The sequence below is a fragment of the Rhea americana genome, unplaced genomic scaffold (genome assembly GCF_003343005.1).
Source record: "Rhea americana isolate MKP2758 unplaced genomic scaffold, rheAme1 scaffold_252, whole genome shotgun sequence".
Taxonomy (NCBI): domain Eukaryota; kingdom Metazoa; phylum Chordata; class Aves; order Rheiformes; family Rheidae; genus Rhea; species Rhea americana.
This window is the reverse complement of record NW_028186371.1, coordinates 292230-305625: the sequence shown is the minus strand read 5'-3', so window position 1 is coordinate 305625 and position 13396 is coordinate 292230. Positions and strand designations below refer to the sequence as shown.

Sequence of the window (13396 nt, the reverse complement as noted above, 5' to 3'; positions counted from 1 at the left end):
AAAACAAAATCAAGAGAAAGAGTAATTAAAATTAAGCTATGATACAGAATTAAAAAATAAATATTATACATTTCTGGAAAAAAAGCCAATTCCTTGAAAATGACTTTTACCACTTAAAACAAAGAAAGTAACATCTAATATATTGTCAGCAATAATTGTAAATATTTGTTATAACAAACTTTCTCTGCAAATTAGTCTCTCTACTCTAAAATTCTAGGATCTCTAGATCCTAGCAAATCTGAAACACAAKATCCTTCTGCTAACTATATTCAGAGAGAGCGCTCTTCTTTTTTAAATGGAGCAATTAATTTTATTGTGATCTCCTTTTTGGATTTCATCCCAACCACTTCAATTTAAAAAGAAAAAAAAACATACCGTAAGCACAAAGAATTTTATGTATGCCTACGAATATGGTRGAATCCAAGTTTCAGATTGGAAGCGAAGTCTCCAATGTAATTCCCTCTGGCTAATTCATAAACTTCTCAGAGAAACTCCGTATCATTTAGACTAAAGTGCATGTACTATATAATTTTGAATTCCTATTCAGTAAGCTTAAAGAGCCAGAGGAGGTTTTTAAGTATAACTCCAGGCAAAAAAAAAAAAAAAAAAAAAAAAAAAAAAAGCGCTTAAGGTTGGCTTTTCATGGCAAAATAAAAGTTTTACATAATATTCTCAATAGTCTATGACTATTCTGATACATAAAGAACACGCATTGCTGCAAGGTCAGAACTATTGAAATGCATTCTAAAATTATATTAAAGGACTCAGATTTTATTTTCTCCTAGAAAGAAGAATTAATAAGCATTCTTTTCTTCAGATGTGGAGCCAAAACATTAACAATATAAACTCTTCATCTGTTCAATATAATGTTCTGATTTATAGTACAATTTGCAAAGTGTTACAAATATAAGAGATTAAAGCTTACTTTGTGGAGAGAGAAGCTCTTTTGTTACAGTTTGGTTGCAACATAGTCTTAGATTTTACACCTGTACAAAAAGAACATTGACTTTTTAGTGTATTACCAGATGTGCAGATTACTTCATTCTAAAATCTGTGATGAACATGGAAAACATGTTCACATTTACAGGCTAATTATATCAATGGCGATTGCCAAGGATCAGAATACATCCCTTGAAACTGTTTAGATCAGCTTTAGGGCTATCCGGAATGTCTAGAATGGCAAAATGGGACAAGAGTTGTTCATTCTCTTGGGGAAAACAGCACATGAGGTTTCTGAGCATGGCACTGAAACTATACCTGCTGGTTTTCTCAAGCAGAAATTATTGTCAACAAGAAAGGATTTTAAAAAATCAGGTAATTTATACTTGTAATCAGAAACAACATTTGATTCTGATAGTCAGAAGTGAAAGGCTATTAAAATTAAATTCTCCATTCTGGTTTTTACTACCTTACCCCAAATAAGTCGTATTCCCAGATATTATCAGAACTCCAAGAGCATCCTTATGTACAAGGTACAGTATCAATCACGCTACTCCAGGTTATGTTTCTATTGAGTTCTCAAAATCCTCTTAGCAGGATTAGATTTGTTGAGAATTCAAATGGAGAAATAGCAAGCTAAACTGGGACATTTGAGCTGCAAGCCAGAAAAAGCACTCTTCACTCTGAATGAGAGCTGAAGAAATGAATTGCTCAATTTAACATTAAAAAGTACCAGGTATCAGGTATTTCAGTCTTTTTTATATTATATAACTGTGGCTGGAATCATACTGTCCTTAAAACAAACAAACAAAGAGAAACAAAGTCTCTCTAAACCTTCCTAACTCTCCTCTCTTCCTAATCATTTTCTGAAAGCAAAAAATAACCCACTTGATTCTGTCTACTGGAAGCCTGCTGGTGGGATGTAGTATGTGGACATGGTATTCTTCAATTATATTACTGGACAGAATATACTTTTAAAGAATGTGCATTCCTACTGCACATATCCAGATATTATTCCTTTGTACTAAACTGCCAGTGGCTTACGATTTTGAGATGAAAAGGTATTTCAAGAGAGTCAGCTACTAATATCACTGCCACATTCATGCATATGCATAATCCCAATCACATTAAATTCTCTCATCAAGCAGCATACTTAAAATGACATGGCAGCCTCTTAAAAACTTTACAGTCGTTCTGGCTACACAGAATTTTTTAATTTATCTTCTGCAAAGTAAAAAACAAAAAATCTTCAATTTAAAACTCAAAGATCTTCCTTCCACTCCAGGAGTTCTAAGTTACTCTGTTCAGCTTATCTAAAATGACAGAACAAGAGGTCTATAATGTGAAGATGCACAAATGCATTTATTTTAGCCAGGTTTATATCATCAAAATTAGTGTAATGAAGATARAAAGCATGTGTAAAAAGAATATTTTTCTGTGTGTACTGTAAATCAGGTGCAGAATTGATGGGTGGAGAAGGGAAACGATACAGAAATGAAGCTTCCTTTCCTCCAGCAGCGGGAAGAATGACAGAGCATCGTTCCAGGTCATATGAGGTGAAGCCATTGCTCAATTTCCCACCATCTCAGCCACAGCCCACTCCATTACCAAACAGGAAGGGCATTAGCACAAACAAAGAAAGAATTAATTAGACTACCTCAGTCACAAAGAAATAATTACAAAAAGTGTGAACAGTTTTACCAGCAAACATAAAAACAAATGCTGTTTTAATTGAGAATTTTAAATTCATGGCACAAAAATAATTTATATGCATATCTATCCAGCCTACCCTCCACCTTCTTTTTTTGAAAAAGAGCATACCTTTTTTTCAGAATTCAAATAGAAAGCTTTACCTTCAGTATTTGTCTCCTGCTTATTCCATGACTGGGAGGGTAAGTGGCCTGACTTTTTGCGAGGACTTGTGCTTACTTTTCTCCAAGAAGCATTCTCACCTCTTTTCTTACCACAATTTTTGTAGCTGGAAACCATGGATAAAGGGAAATTTCCTCCCTTGAAATCTGCTATATAGTTATCTAGCTCTGAAACAAGATTAGAACAATGTTTAAAAGAACTGGCTGTTGCAAATGTTGCTTATTTGACTGCTCATATAACTACTTAGTTTAGTTACAATAAATGGTTTTAACCATATACCTTCTATCATAACTAAAATTATGTTTCCCAGATTTTTTTTATTATTATTATTTTATTTTTTAAGTATCAAACAGTTAAAGTCTCACTTCAACTGCAATATACAACTACTTGCCTCTCAGCCTGTTCACTGTTACCTGTTCTGGGAAGAGGACAGCCATGTAGAACAGCTTTATTTAGCAAGATACTGAGAGCAGCTTTAACAACAGCCTGTTGACCTTGGCTAGGGCCTTTTTTGGCTGTTGTTTGTCCTGGTACAGATGGTCTTTTCACAGAGGCTCTGGAGAGTATTGCTTCTTGAACTCTGGGAGCTATCACAGCATTCCATAACTTGGACATCCACCTAGGGCAAATAAATAAATCATTTGGCTCCAGGGAAAACTATCAAACCTATAATTTTTATGTTTAGGGTAGCATATCACATTTTGTGTTTTCAGGAAGCATAAATATTTTGGACTACTTACTGTACCCTATTTGAGAGTGGAAGTGATTTCATTACAGCAGTTTTCTTTTCTTTTTTGTTTTTAATACTCATTTTTTTGACCTAACTTTTTTCAGATTGCTTTGGAAAACTGTTTATCATCTGATGCTTTCCTTCCTTCAGATAAGGACTATAAAACATCCTTTCCATTTTAAGGATAAAAGTGAGAATATTTCAGAAAGATGCATGTTCCTGACAAAGAACCATTCACCTTTGCCAGTGCACAGAGAGGTTTCCATGTTCATTCATTGCCTATTTGTTGCCACAATGGAAAAAAGGAGCCATTTGATTATGATCATACCCTTTCCAGTATTCTTCCATTTACAAATTTATCCAGCTTAGAAGAAGAGCTTTCTATACATACAGTTGCCTTGCTCTCCTCGTGTTCATTTGATCTATGGTGAACTGTGCTTCCAGGATGCTAAGGATTTTCCAGATTGTCTGGTTTAGAGACTGGGTCTGATTACAAAAATTTGATTCAATGAGACAAGGCTCTTGTGGGATTTTTGCTTTTCTCACAGATTATAAGTATTAGATTGTTTTAGCACAGGAGTGAAAAAATAATCTTAGCAAATAAATATTATTTGTTACAGCTCACGGTTCTCAAAGGATAAAGGTCAGGAGTTTCAGGAGTGAAACTGAGCTCACAACTATAACAGATAGTGAGATTATCTGTTTTAGACCGAATTCTGATCTTCCCCCCACCTCCTCCCATACACCTTATGGGAAGAAGATAATAAGACTGAGAGTCATAAGGCTTATATTGAAGAAGGTCTGTAAGAAATTATAGGCTATAATGCTGTGTTTCAGCATTACATAAATTCATCCAAAGAAGGCCAAAATGTCCTTCTGACTTAAATGAACTGTTTTGGTGGTCTGTTGATACACAAAGCCTTATTATCCAGAAGTCTATGGGGACTTTTTGGCTAGTTAAAAAGAAAATATAGGACCTTTTAAAGTTAGAGTTCATTAGTCACTTGTTATAAATATCTTTGGTTAGTTATGAAGCATAAGATTAACGTTTTATGATATATAGCTGGTAACAAAGTGGAGGTACAAGTCTGATAAAAGTTGCTTGTGCAGCCAGCATTACTTAGGACATGAATTAGAACAGTTAATAAAATAAGGTATAAAATGCATATTTGAGATATTCCTTGAAGCTTCCTCAGGATGATGTTATGACACCACTCTATATACATAATTTGTTTCTGCCTGCTGAGTTAAGCTACCCAAGTAAGCAATTGCTTTCATTTTACTAATAAAGAATTACCAACTTTATCTGTTGATTTCTGCTTGTGCAAGCTTTTGGCACTCTGCAATATTGCCAATGTGACTGGTCAGAAGCAAACATAGCAAACATAACAAATACTAATTTAGCTCATTCTAATYTAATAGTCAGCACTGGTGGGCTTGTAAGAAAGGATGGCTGTACAATGCCATCCTCTCTTAATAAAATTCCAGCCCTTCATTTAAATTCAGCCCTACGTTTGCTTTTCATTTCTGCACATCTTGATTAAGTCCCGAATTCTTTGATATATCTGATATTTTCAAAAGAATAGCACCTTCCACTCCTTAAAAAAAAAATCTATTCTCCAGAACTTGTGAAGCTACATGAAACAGCATGCAGCATGAAACAATTTACATCTCATTTCAGCTGAAAAAGGAAATGAGGAAATGAAAAGGAAATGAGGAAATGGAAAGGAAATGCAAATAAAATTCTCTCTCTCACTCCCTCTGTCCCAGCTGCCTGCTTCTACCATGTATGTTGTGCTAACTCTAATACTAGTCATCAGCAAGATTTAACCCCCTCACCTACTCCAGAACAATCCCAGTTTGTGGATAGATGCCTACTGTATTAGTGAATGAACTGATTCAGTGAGGCTCCAAAAAYGCAAAAAGCAGCATGACAGCACAGTGGAGAGGAGGGGCAAGAGGAGAGGAATGGCAACAACATGGTGCATCAACGGAGTTATTCATGGTTCTACACCCTAAATTATAACTTCCAAAATCAGAGAGATGAAACAGCTGCCTCTATGGCTTTAAGAGTTTATTGTTCAATTAGATTGAAATAGTAGCAGCCAGTGAACTGCTAATGAAATTTATTTATTGCTTGTTACTCTTAGCCATCATGCTGCCAAACCAGATACATCCAGTAAATGCTCACTGCAGCTGTTCTTTTTAATTGTTTATTGGTGGACAAAAACCTACATTAAAATGAAGAGTCAGATGGCATATCACTATTATAAGAGTAAAAGACATTATGGGGATCCACTAATAATCTCAAAATAAAGCATTTGAATCCAGTCAGGATTACACTTAGAAGAAGTGTAATTTCTTCTTTTCTTAGAAGAAATTCCAAAGTCAGAAATGAATAGTTAAGGAATCTTAACAATTTCTCCATCCTCTACTAATGTCATTGAAATAAATAAATGATTAAGACATTTCAGAGGATATGATTCAAGAGTAAGACAAGAGATAGATGCATAGTATACCTTATTTCATGGTTTATTTCACAGCAACCATAAACTTTGAAACCCATGCTAAATTCACATTTAGATTTTCATAGTTACTCTGGATACTATAAAATTTGTGTTTTTAGAAAGAGAAGAGAATGAGTAAGAAAAATTTATAAGATTCGGCAAACAGAGCAAAAGAAGAGAAAGCCAGAAACACAGGCAAAGTAGAGGATCCTGGAATAAGGGCCAAACTGGTACAGGAGGGAATCATCATCAACAGTGAACAGAACTGGCAATTAAGAAGAATGTCATGAAGTATGGTGAGAAAAGTAATAATTTCGTAATGCCACATCTCAAGAAACGAATACATTGAGTTTTGGATAAGTTTGAGTGTCAATTAAGGCTCACTACATTCTAATATAGTCAAGCAATATTTTAATTAATAAATTTTATTTTTGATTAAAAATTAATACATTTAAAATTCTGTAACTATTTCTTGTATTAATTGAATTCCCAGAAAAGTTGTAATGAAAGCAATGTGCACTTAGCAGAAAAAGAAAGAAAATCTTTATTCTTCTATTTTACTGGGCATCTGACCAAGCATATAGCTGAAAAGTATACAGCTACCTTATTTATGAAGCTAAATTATTTGTGAAATTGTACATGTGTTTAAAAAATGATGGGTGAAAATGCATCCCACTTCTCCAGATTTCTCTCMTATGTGACTTCAAAAGGAAGCTTTACCAACTCTTCTAGCTCAGAATTCTGCATCTTAGTTTGATCTGTTTCCTAATGCAGTTTTCTTTACAGCATGGTCTTGAAATGAAGAACAAAAACCTTAAAGGGTTAAGCAGAATTAGTCATTCTAGTACAAGTAATACTTTAGAGCTCCTGTGTCAGAAAATAACTTTGGTGTCAAATGGATGGGTTTAGGGAGAAATATAGTTGAAACATTCATAATAAGTACATAATTTGCACTTAACAGTGTCAAATAGGAAACAGAAATCTTACTTCACTGTCACTTGGCCATGACCAGGCACCACTGGACAAGAGAAGAAGTGTTTTGGCCCCATAAGTGCTTCAGGTGCTCCTAGACGTGATAAGCAAGAGTTCAGCTGGTGCCAAACAGCAAGAATCCAGTCTAYGATCTTGCACACAGGATCGCACGGAGGAGGTACTTTGCCTCTGAACTACAGAAAGAGAAAAGATGATTGACACGACCTAAGACCTCTACCAAGAATGCTTTCCTTGAAATCCCAAGAAAGGTTGTTCCCCCAATCCCCAGCATGTTAATGTTATGAAAATGAGGAACAATCAAAAACTAATCAAGCCTTTTTATCAAGCACACAGGATTCTTGTTGTATTAAACTCTATTTTCCTAGCTACACATTAAAAGATATCTCCTTATCAATAAATATTTCAAATATTTTGCTAGCACAGATTTGTGCAGTGACCTATAATATCCAATATTATATGTAACATAATATACACCAGGGATGGGAAACAAAAACACTTGACTTCCAAATTAGGATACAAAAAACCCATGTATTCCTAAAGATACCTTCTGGAAGCCTAAAGAAATATTATTTCAAATAAAGTCTGCTTTCATAATGAAAAGTTAAGGCCTCACTGTACAAATAGAAATAAAGGAAAAGTGAAAAGCAGTGAAGAGAAAAAAAAWTTTTAAAGACTATTTTTTTTGTCAAACGATTATTTAAGTGAAGATGACAGAATTATCACAGAGTTTGGAATACATGCATACAGTACTTCATTCAGAKATTCTTTGAAACATAACCCTTTTTTCCATGTTAGCAGACGCAGATCTGTTTCTCTACTGCCTCGAACTGGAAAGTTTTTAAAGCTTCTGAACCTTTATAACAACAGCCAAAACTACTGTGGAACTAATAAGCTTTCTGCGTACAAACTGCAGTTGAAAACTGAGGTAAAATACTCTAACTGAATTTCCAATTGATGTGTTTTTAATTTCTTGTGGGAAAATGAAACACATTTGTCAGAACTGCTTTTTCTGTGGTGTTTAAAACTAGAGTGACAAGAGGCATCTCCCATTTCTTATGCAATGTATATAATATAAATAGGATATTTAAAAGAACACTGAATGTTCCACACTGAACAGGAAAGTCTAATCTAGGCAGGTTCTCAGACGATTCCTGTATTGATTTTATATTTGGTAGCAACAAAAAATGCCCTCTTCTAAGACTTAAATTTTTTGGTATGCCTTGTTAAAGGAAAATTATTTCATCAGAAAGATCTTCTATCTCATCTAAACCCAAATTACAGTCTTCATTCTAATCCTAGGATTATCCTCTGGAACAGAGGAAGTATTAAAAGATGCACTAGGGATAGTATTTGCCAGCACTGAAGTCCGAGTTTCTTGACCTACTAACACAAAGTCTACAGGTGAACAGTTTAATGTCAATGTAGAAAATCATTTAAACTGATTTAATTCTCTTCACAAGAATTCTAAATAAATTCCTAAAATTAGGGAAAAGAGCTTTTAATTTGAAAACATGAATATTAAGGACAAACAAGGTATTAGAATACAAGAGCAAGGATCTTTGAAATAGCTGATTGTTCAAATGATGAATGTGGTTTTACTTTGCTTTAGATTAATCTTTCTTCTATTTTTAACACTAGACTCCGTTATTTTCAGATTCACACCAACTGGCATTAGAGATTACATATGGCACATGCATAAACAAACCGTAAGATATGTTAACACACTGGACATTTGTATTCATTATTTAACTAGGGAAGCTACAGGAAGAGAAACGTCTTTTTTCTCTAAATAGCCACTGTGAGCATGCATGCTTTAGAGAAAAGAAATGTAATGAGATGCTTACCCAAACTCTATTCAGCTTTAGTCAGAGGTAGAGACCTATTACATTCTCAGACTCTAATCTATGAGACTGAGGACTGTTTTTAGCCTAAATAAAACAACCTGAAAATGACATCTGTTAATACGATGCTGCAAGTTGAGGTAGCCACAGTAATTTGGAAGAATAAGTTTGATCCAACCTTGTTCTTTGATGAAGTCAAGTTTCCATTGCTTCTCCAGTTGTTTGCACATTGTACTGCTGTATTTTTTGGCCCTGTGCTCAACTGAAGATAATTCTTTTCTAGATCTTGAGTGATCTAGCATTGAAGTGTTCCTGTCCTTTTACAAACAAGCTTAGATCCATTTTAGATATTCTTCAGTGAAGGCTTGAGAATGAAATCTTTCTCCTCAAGAAGATGGAAGGGAATTCTGCTGCATGCTTTTGTTGCACTGTCCTCTGGCCTGTATCTCATTCCAGTATTAGCTGTAGCTGCAAGAAACCGGCTTCTACTATCCCCTCTTTCTGGCCTACACACAACTGCTATCCCCCCATCCTTTGCCAGGCTTCTGGAAACCATTCAGATCCTCAACCATACAAGCACTCATAATGATTCCTGCTTATTAAATATTTATAGCTCATGGAAAAAAGTAAACACCATTTCAGAAAATGTAAAAAATTACTTAGAAGACAAATAGCTATGCACCTGAAAAAAAAGTAACSAGAGAAATGCAGCTGCTTTTCCTTTTTTAAAAAGTGCTCTGTTAGGGTTCCGCTTCTCCAGAGCAAGAATAGGAATACAGAATATAAATACAAAATATCTAGGAATATTTTTCCACATTATAATACTTGACATGTTTAGGTACCACAGATTTCATCTTTACAATCTCTTTGAGTTAGTGAATTTTTATAGATGAGGACTGTGGTGCAGGATAAAAGAGCTGACATCATCAAGGSCAACCAAGACACACATACAGTTATACACTTAGAACTGACAATAGGYCTGCTGTTCCTGACAAGGACTCTTTACTGCTGACAGTTTTTCCTGCTCCTAGAGCAATTTCCTTTTTAAAGCCTGYCCAAAACTCTGCTTCCAAGATTATTTTCCTTTGCAGCTGTTCTGATTAAGCTCTCTCATAGTGTTTAGTTCCTCCCTAACACTGCCTGTCTGCAATAGCTGTTATCACATTGGTATCATCTTCTTCCAAATAATTTTCAAAATTCTACGATTCTGCTTTTGCCCACATCTTTCACTTTATTTCCCATCCTCTATTTATTTATATAAAAGCAGTCTTACCCATCTTTATTATCTTCTGGCCTCTTCTTCCAGCTTTTGCAGACCTATTAGCTCTGAACAACTTCCCTCCCTACTTACACATTTTCACTTCTCTTTTCCTTGATTTGCTTATGGAAACTCATTTTACTGCGTAAAACTTGAACCATACACAGAGGACACACAACTAGCTTATTTTAGAAGTATATAAAAATTCATTAAGAAAGAGATTTTACATTTGCTGAACAGATTTTAACTCAAGTGCTCATATACAAGATGAGAAAAAATACTGAAGGAGGTTTTCATGCAGTAGATGCAAGTATCCATTGCATTATTATTTGCAGCCTACCTGTGTATTTATGACGATCAACCAGGGCCAAACACCTTCCTACATGAGGCCAACCACAACATTTGCAGATACATAACCCATTTATTCCTGAAATAGATATTGTATTTGTTTTGCTTATTTGAAGGTAGCTTTTGGTACGAAGTTAGTATTCTCACTGCTTTCAGTAAAAACTGAAAGAATGTTATTTTCCTGAAGAACTTAGTTATCTGCTCAGCTTTTAGCATTATCACTGTACGTATTTCACAGACTTGGTGATGGACAAAATACCGATGACAATTCTAATTGTTCTTACCTTGCTTATAACTTTTCTTCTTAAAAACCTTTGAAGTAAGCCACGCATTGGTTCCCCATCCCACCGAAGCTGGACCCAACGGAAATGTTGCTGAACCAGCAGGTCAGAGCCATGAAGATGACACTTCGTGATTGTCCCCAATAAAAAGCAGTTCTCATGAAAGTAAAAGGCATCAGAAAGTCCATTTGCTAAAAATGAACCATAAAACATTTTACTGAAATTCTACTCAAAGCTTAAAAGTGTTTTTATATAATGGCAAGAACCACTGACATAATTAGAAAGAAAAAAAATATAAATGGACTACCCTTAAAGTATGTTATATTTGTCTGAGAACAGTTATGTTTGCAATAATAAATAAAAACCGAACTAATGACATTTTCTCCTCTAAGTTCTCTATTTGCTATGTATTATTATTACTATGCATTATTATAATACAACTTGTACGCAGTAAAAACATTCCTTTATCCCAAATTCTTTAAATACCTCTTTGAATAGTGCAAGGATTTTCTGAACTACGATTCTCAAGAGGTGCCAGAAAATCTCCTAGTAATTCAGATAAAGAAGCTCTCTCCAGATTTTCTAAAATCACAATTGTTGTCTTGTTTACAGGAGGCTGTTTAACTGGGACCAAACAAGCTGAAATATATATAAAAAAACCACATTAATATCTACTTAGGAAAATTCATTTTTATTTATGTATACAGATTTTATCACTGCTTGAGCAACAAAACACTTTTTTGCCTTTTTAACATTTTCACAGAAACAGACAGACCATAAAATACATTTAAAACCAGGAATATAAAATCCAACAACTGAAAGAATATTACATTGTACAGCAAGTAAACAAGAAGTGAATGCTATTATTAAAAAACCCCTGAAATAGCTATTGGTCTTCATATATACAATCAATTTCTGTACACCAGAAACATAGCAGAAAAGCTAGCAGGCCAAAAGTATCTCTGGGAACATTTCTTATCATTTGCTCTAATATTCTTAATCTTATAACAAGAACTCTTTACACCATGCAGTGATAAATGGATTCAGAATATTCCACGTTCCTAAAAAACTTCTATTCATTTTGTGAGAATGCCTACTTGTCTCTTACTGCCCTCTCTTCAGAACTTCCTTCTCTAAGAATGATCCAGATAATCACAGCCAGGTTGAGACATAAATAGTAGCTTCTGAAGTAAAAGCTATTAAAATTATACATATTTCATTTTATCACATCCCAAATCTTTTCATTTATTTTTTTCTGATTTCAAGATCTTATATCCTAGAAAGATATTGCCTTTGCAGATGTTCCTAGAACACAACCCCCCCAAGGAAGGTTCTGCAATATTAGTGTTAAATAAAAGGCTTGCCTTACGCATCTTGCTCTGTTTCTGAACTTTTTGAAGGCGATATTAAGACCGTCACTGAAGATAAAGTTGAGTAATAGGGCAAAATCACATAAGAATACATGAATCACAGTTACTGTGTGGGTAATTCAAAAAAAACTCGAATAACTCAATGGGCTAAAATCAGAAGGGACCACAATCTTCATCACAGAATACACAAAGCTCTAGCACATAGGGAGTCTGGAACAAATAGGTTTATAATATTGTGCAGTCTTCTTGTTTTGTAGGAAAAACAAAATTTGCTGCAGAACAAGGAGGTTCTCTAAATAAAAAACATATATACACTACATGTAAACATTAAGAATGGGAAAGAGTTATTTAAAAGAAATAAGCAAACTTAAAATACTGTCAAGAGAGCAAACATATAAACTACACACATTATAGATTCAGGCTAGAAATCAGATTTTAAACAAAGGAATACAGCCTGGAATAGGCTTTCAACAGGAATCATTTGAAAATGAAGGAAAAAAAAGAAGAGGGACATCTACCTAATTTTTAAAAAATGTCTCATATGTTAAGGGGCTGTAAAATAGTTGCCCCATGCAGTACCTAGACAACAGACTCAGTGATTTCACCCTCTTTACTTCTGGCTAAGTTAATYAAGACCTAAGGTCAAAATTGTCACATAAGTTTCTGATGATCAGTAATTATATTAAAACCAGATCAGTTCTAATACAATCTGTGGAATATTCTAGTCTTATTTGCTTTGTATCACTTACCTCTGAACTTGCTTAGCATTTTTGACAGTAAGGGCAACACTCTTTGCAAATTTGGTATCTGCCAGGAGAAAGCAAATGATTGAGCTCCAGCAGAAAATAGAAATTTCCTCACACTTTAAAGCTTGGCAATAACACATTAGGCATTTGTGCTAGAAGGTGGGGTAGATGTAGATCAGCCTTTGAATATTTTGAGGTTTTGATTGAACTGGAGATACTGGTGCTAGAACTCTTGGTGATCAAGCAAAAGGCTTCCTATCTCTCAATTCTATTGAAGCAGAAGTCAAAGTCAAGAGAGGCTCTTCTGGAAGCTCTGATACTCTGTCATTAAGACACTACTTTCACATGTGTCTGGAGAGCTTATGGGGTTCTTTGAGAGGGACATGAGATTGTATGCAAGGTCTCAGGAGTCAGAAAGAAAAAATAGTAAGAAGCCTTCTCTTAAGCTCTGAGAAGAGGATTTTTCCAGCTGACAATTCCCTAAAGTTTTGGCTCACTGAATTCCTCTGGT

At 34.6% G+C, this 13396-nt stretch overlaps 1 protein-coding gene across 2 annotated transcripts in view; it reads right to left on the bottom strand.

Annotated features, from left to right (window-relative positions):
• CTTNBP2 (cortactin binding protein 2) overlaps positions 1-13396 on the bottom strand; it is a 91256-nt gene that overhangs the window by 4954 nt on the left and 72906 nt on the right. The window contains exons 15-20 of one of the 2 annotated variants that reach the window (XM_085307085.1): positions 11256-11408; positions 10773-10960; positions 7036-7214; positions 3225-3430; positions 2793-2978; positions 926-986 (exon numbers count right to left, since the gene is read on the bottom strand). In XM_085307085.1, the coding sequence (XP_085163211.1) occupies positions 926-986; positions 2793-2978; positions 3225-3430; positions 7036-7214; positions 10773-10960; positions 11256-11408 (973 nt within the window). Of the gene's footprint in view, positions 1-925; positions 987-2792; positions 2979-3224; positions 3431-7035; positions 7215-10772; positions 10961-11255; positions 11409-13396 lie in introns of those variants that run through there. The other variant, XM_085307086.1, reaches the window with a different exon arrangement.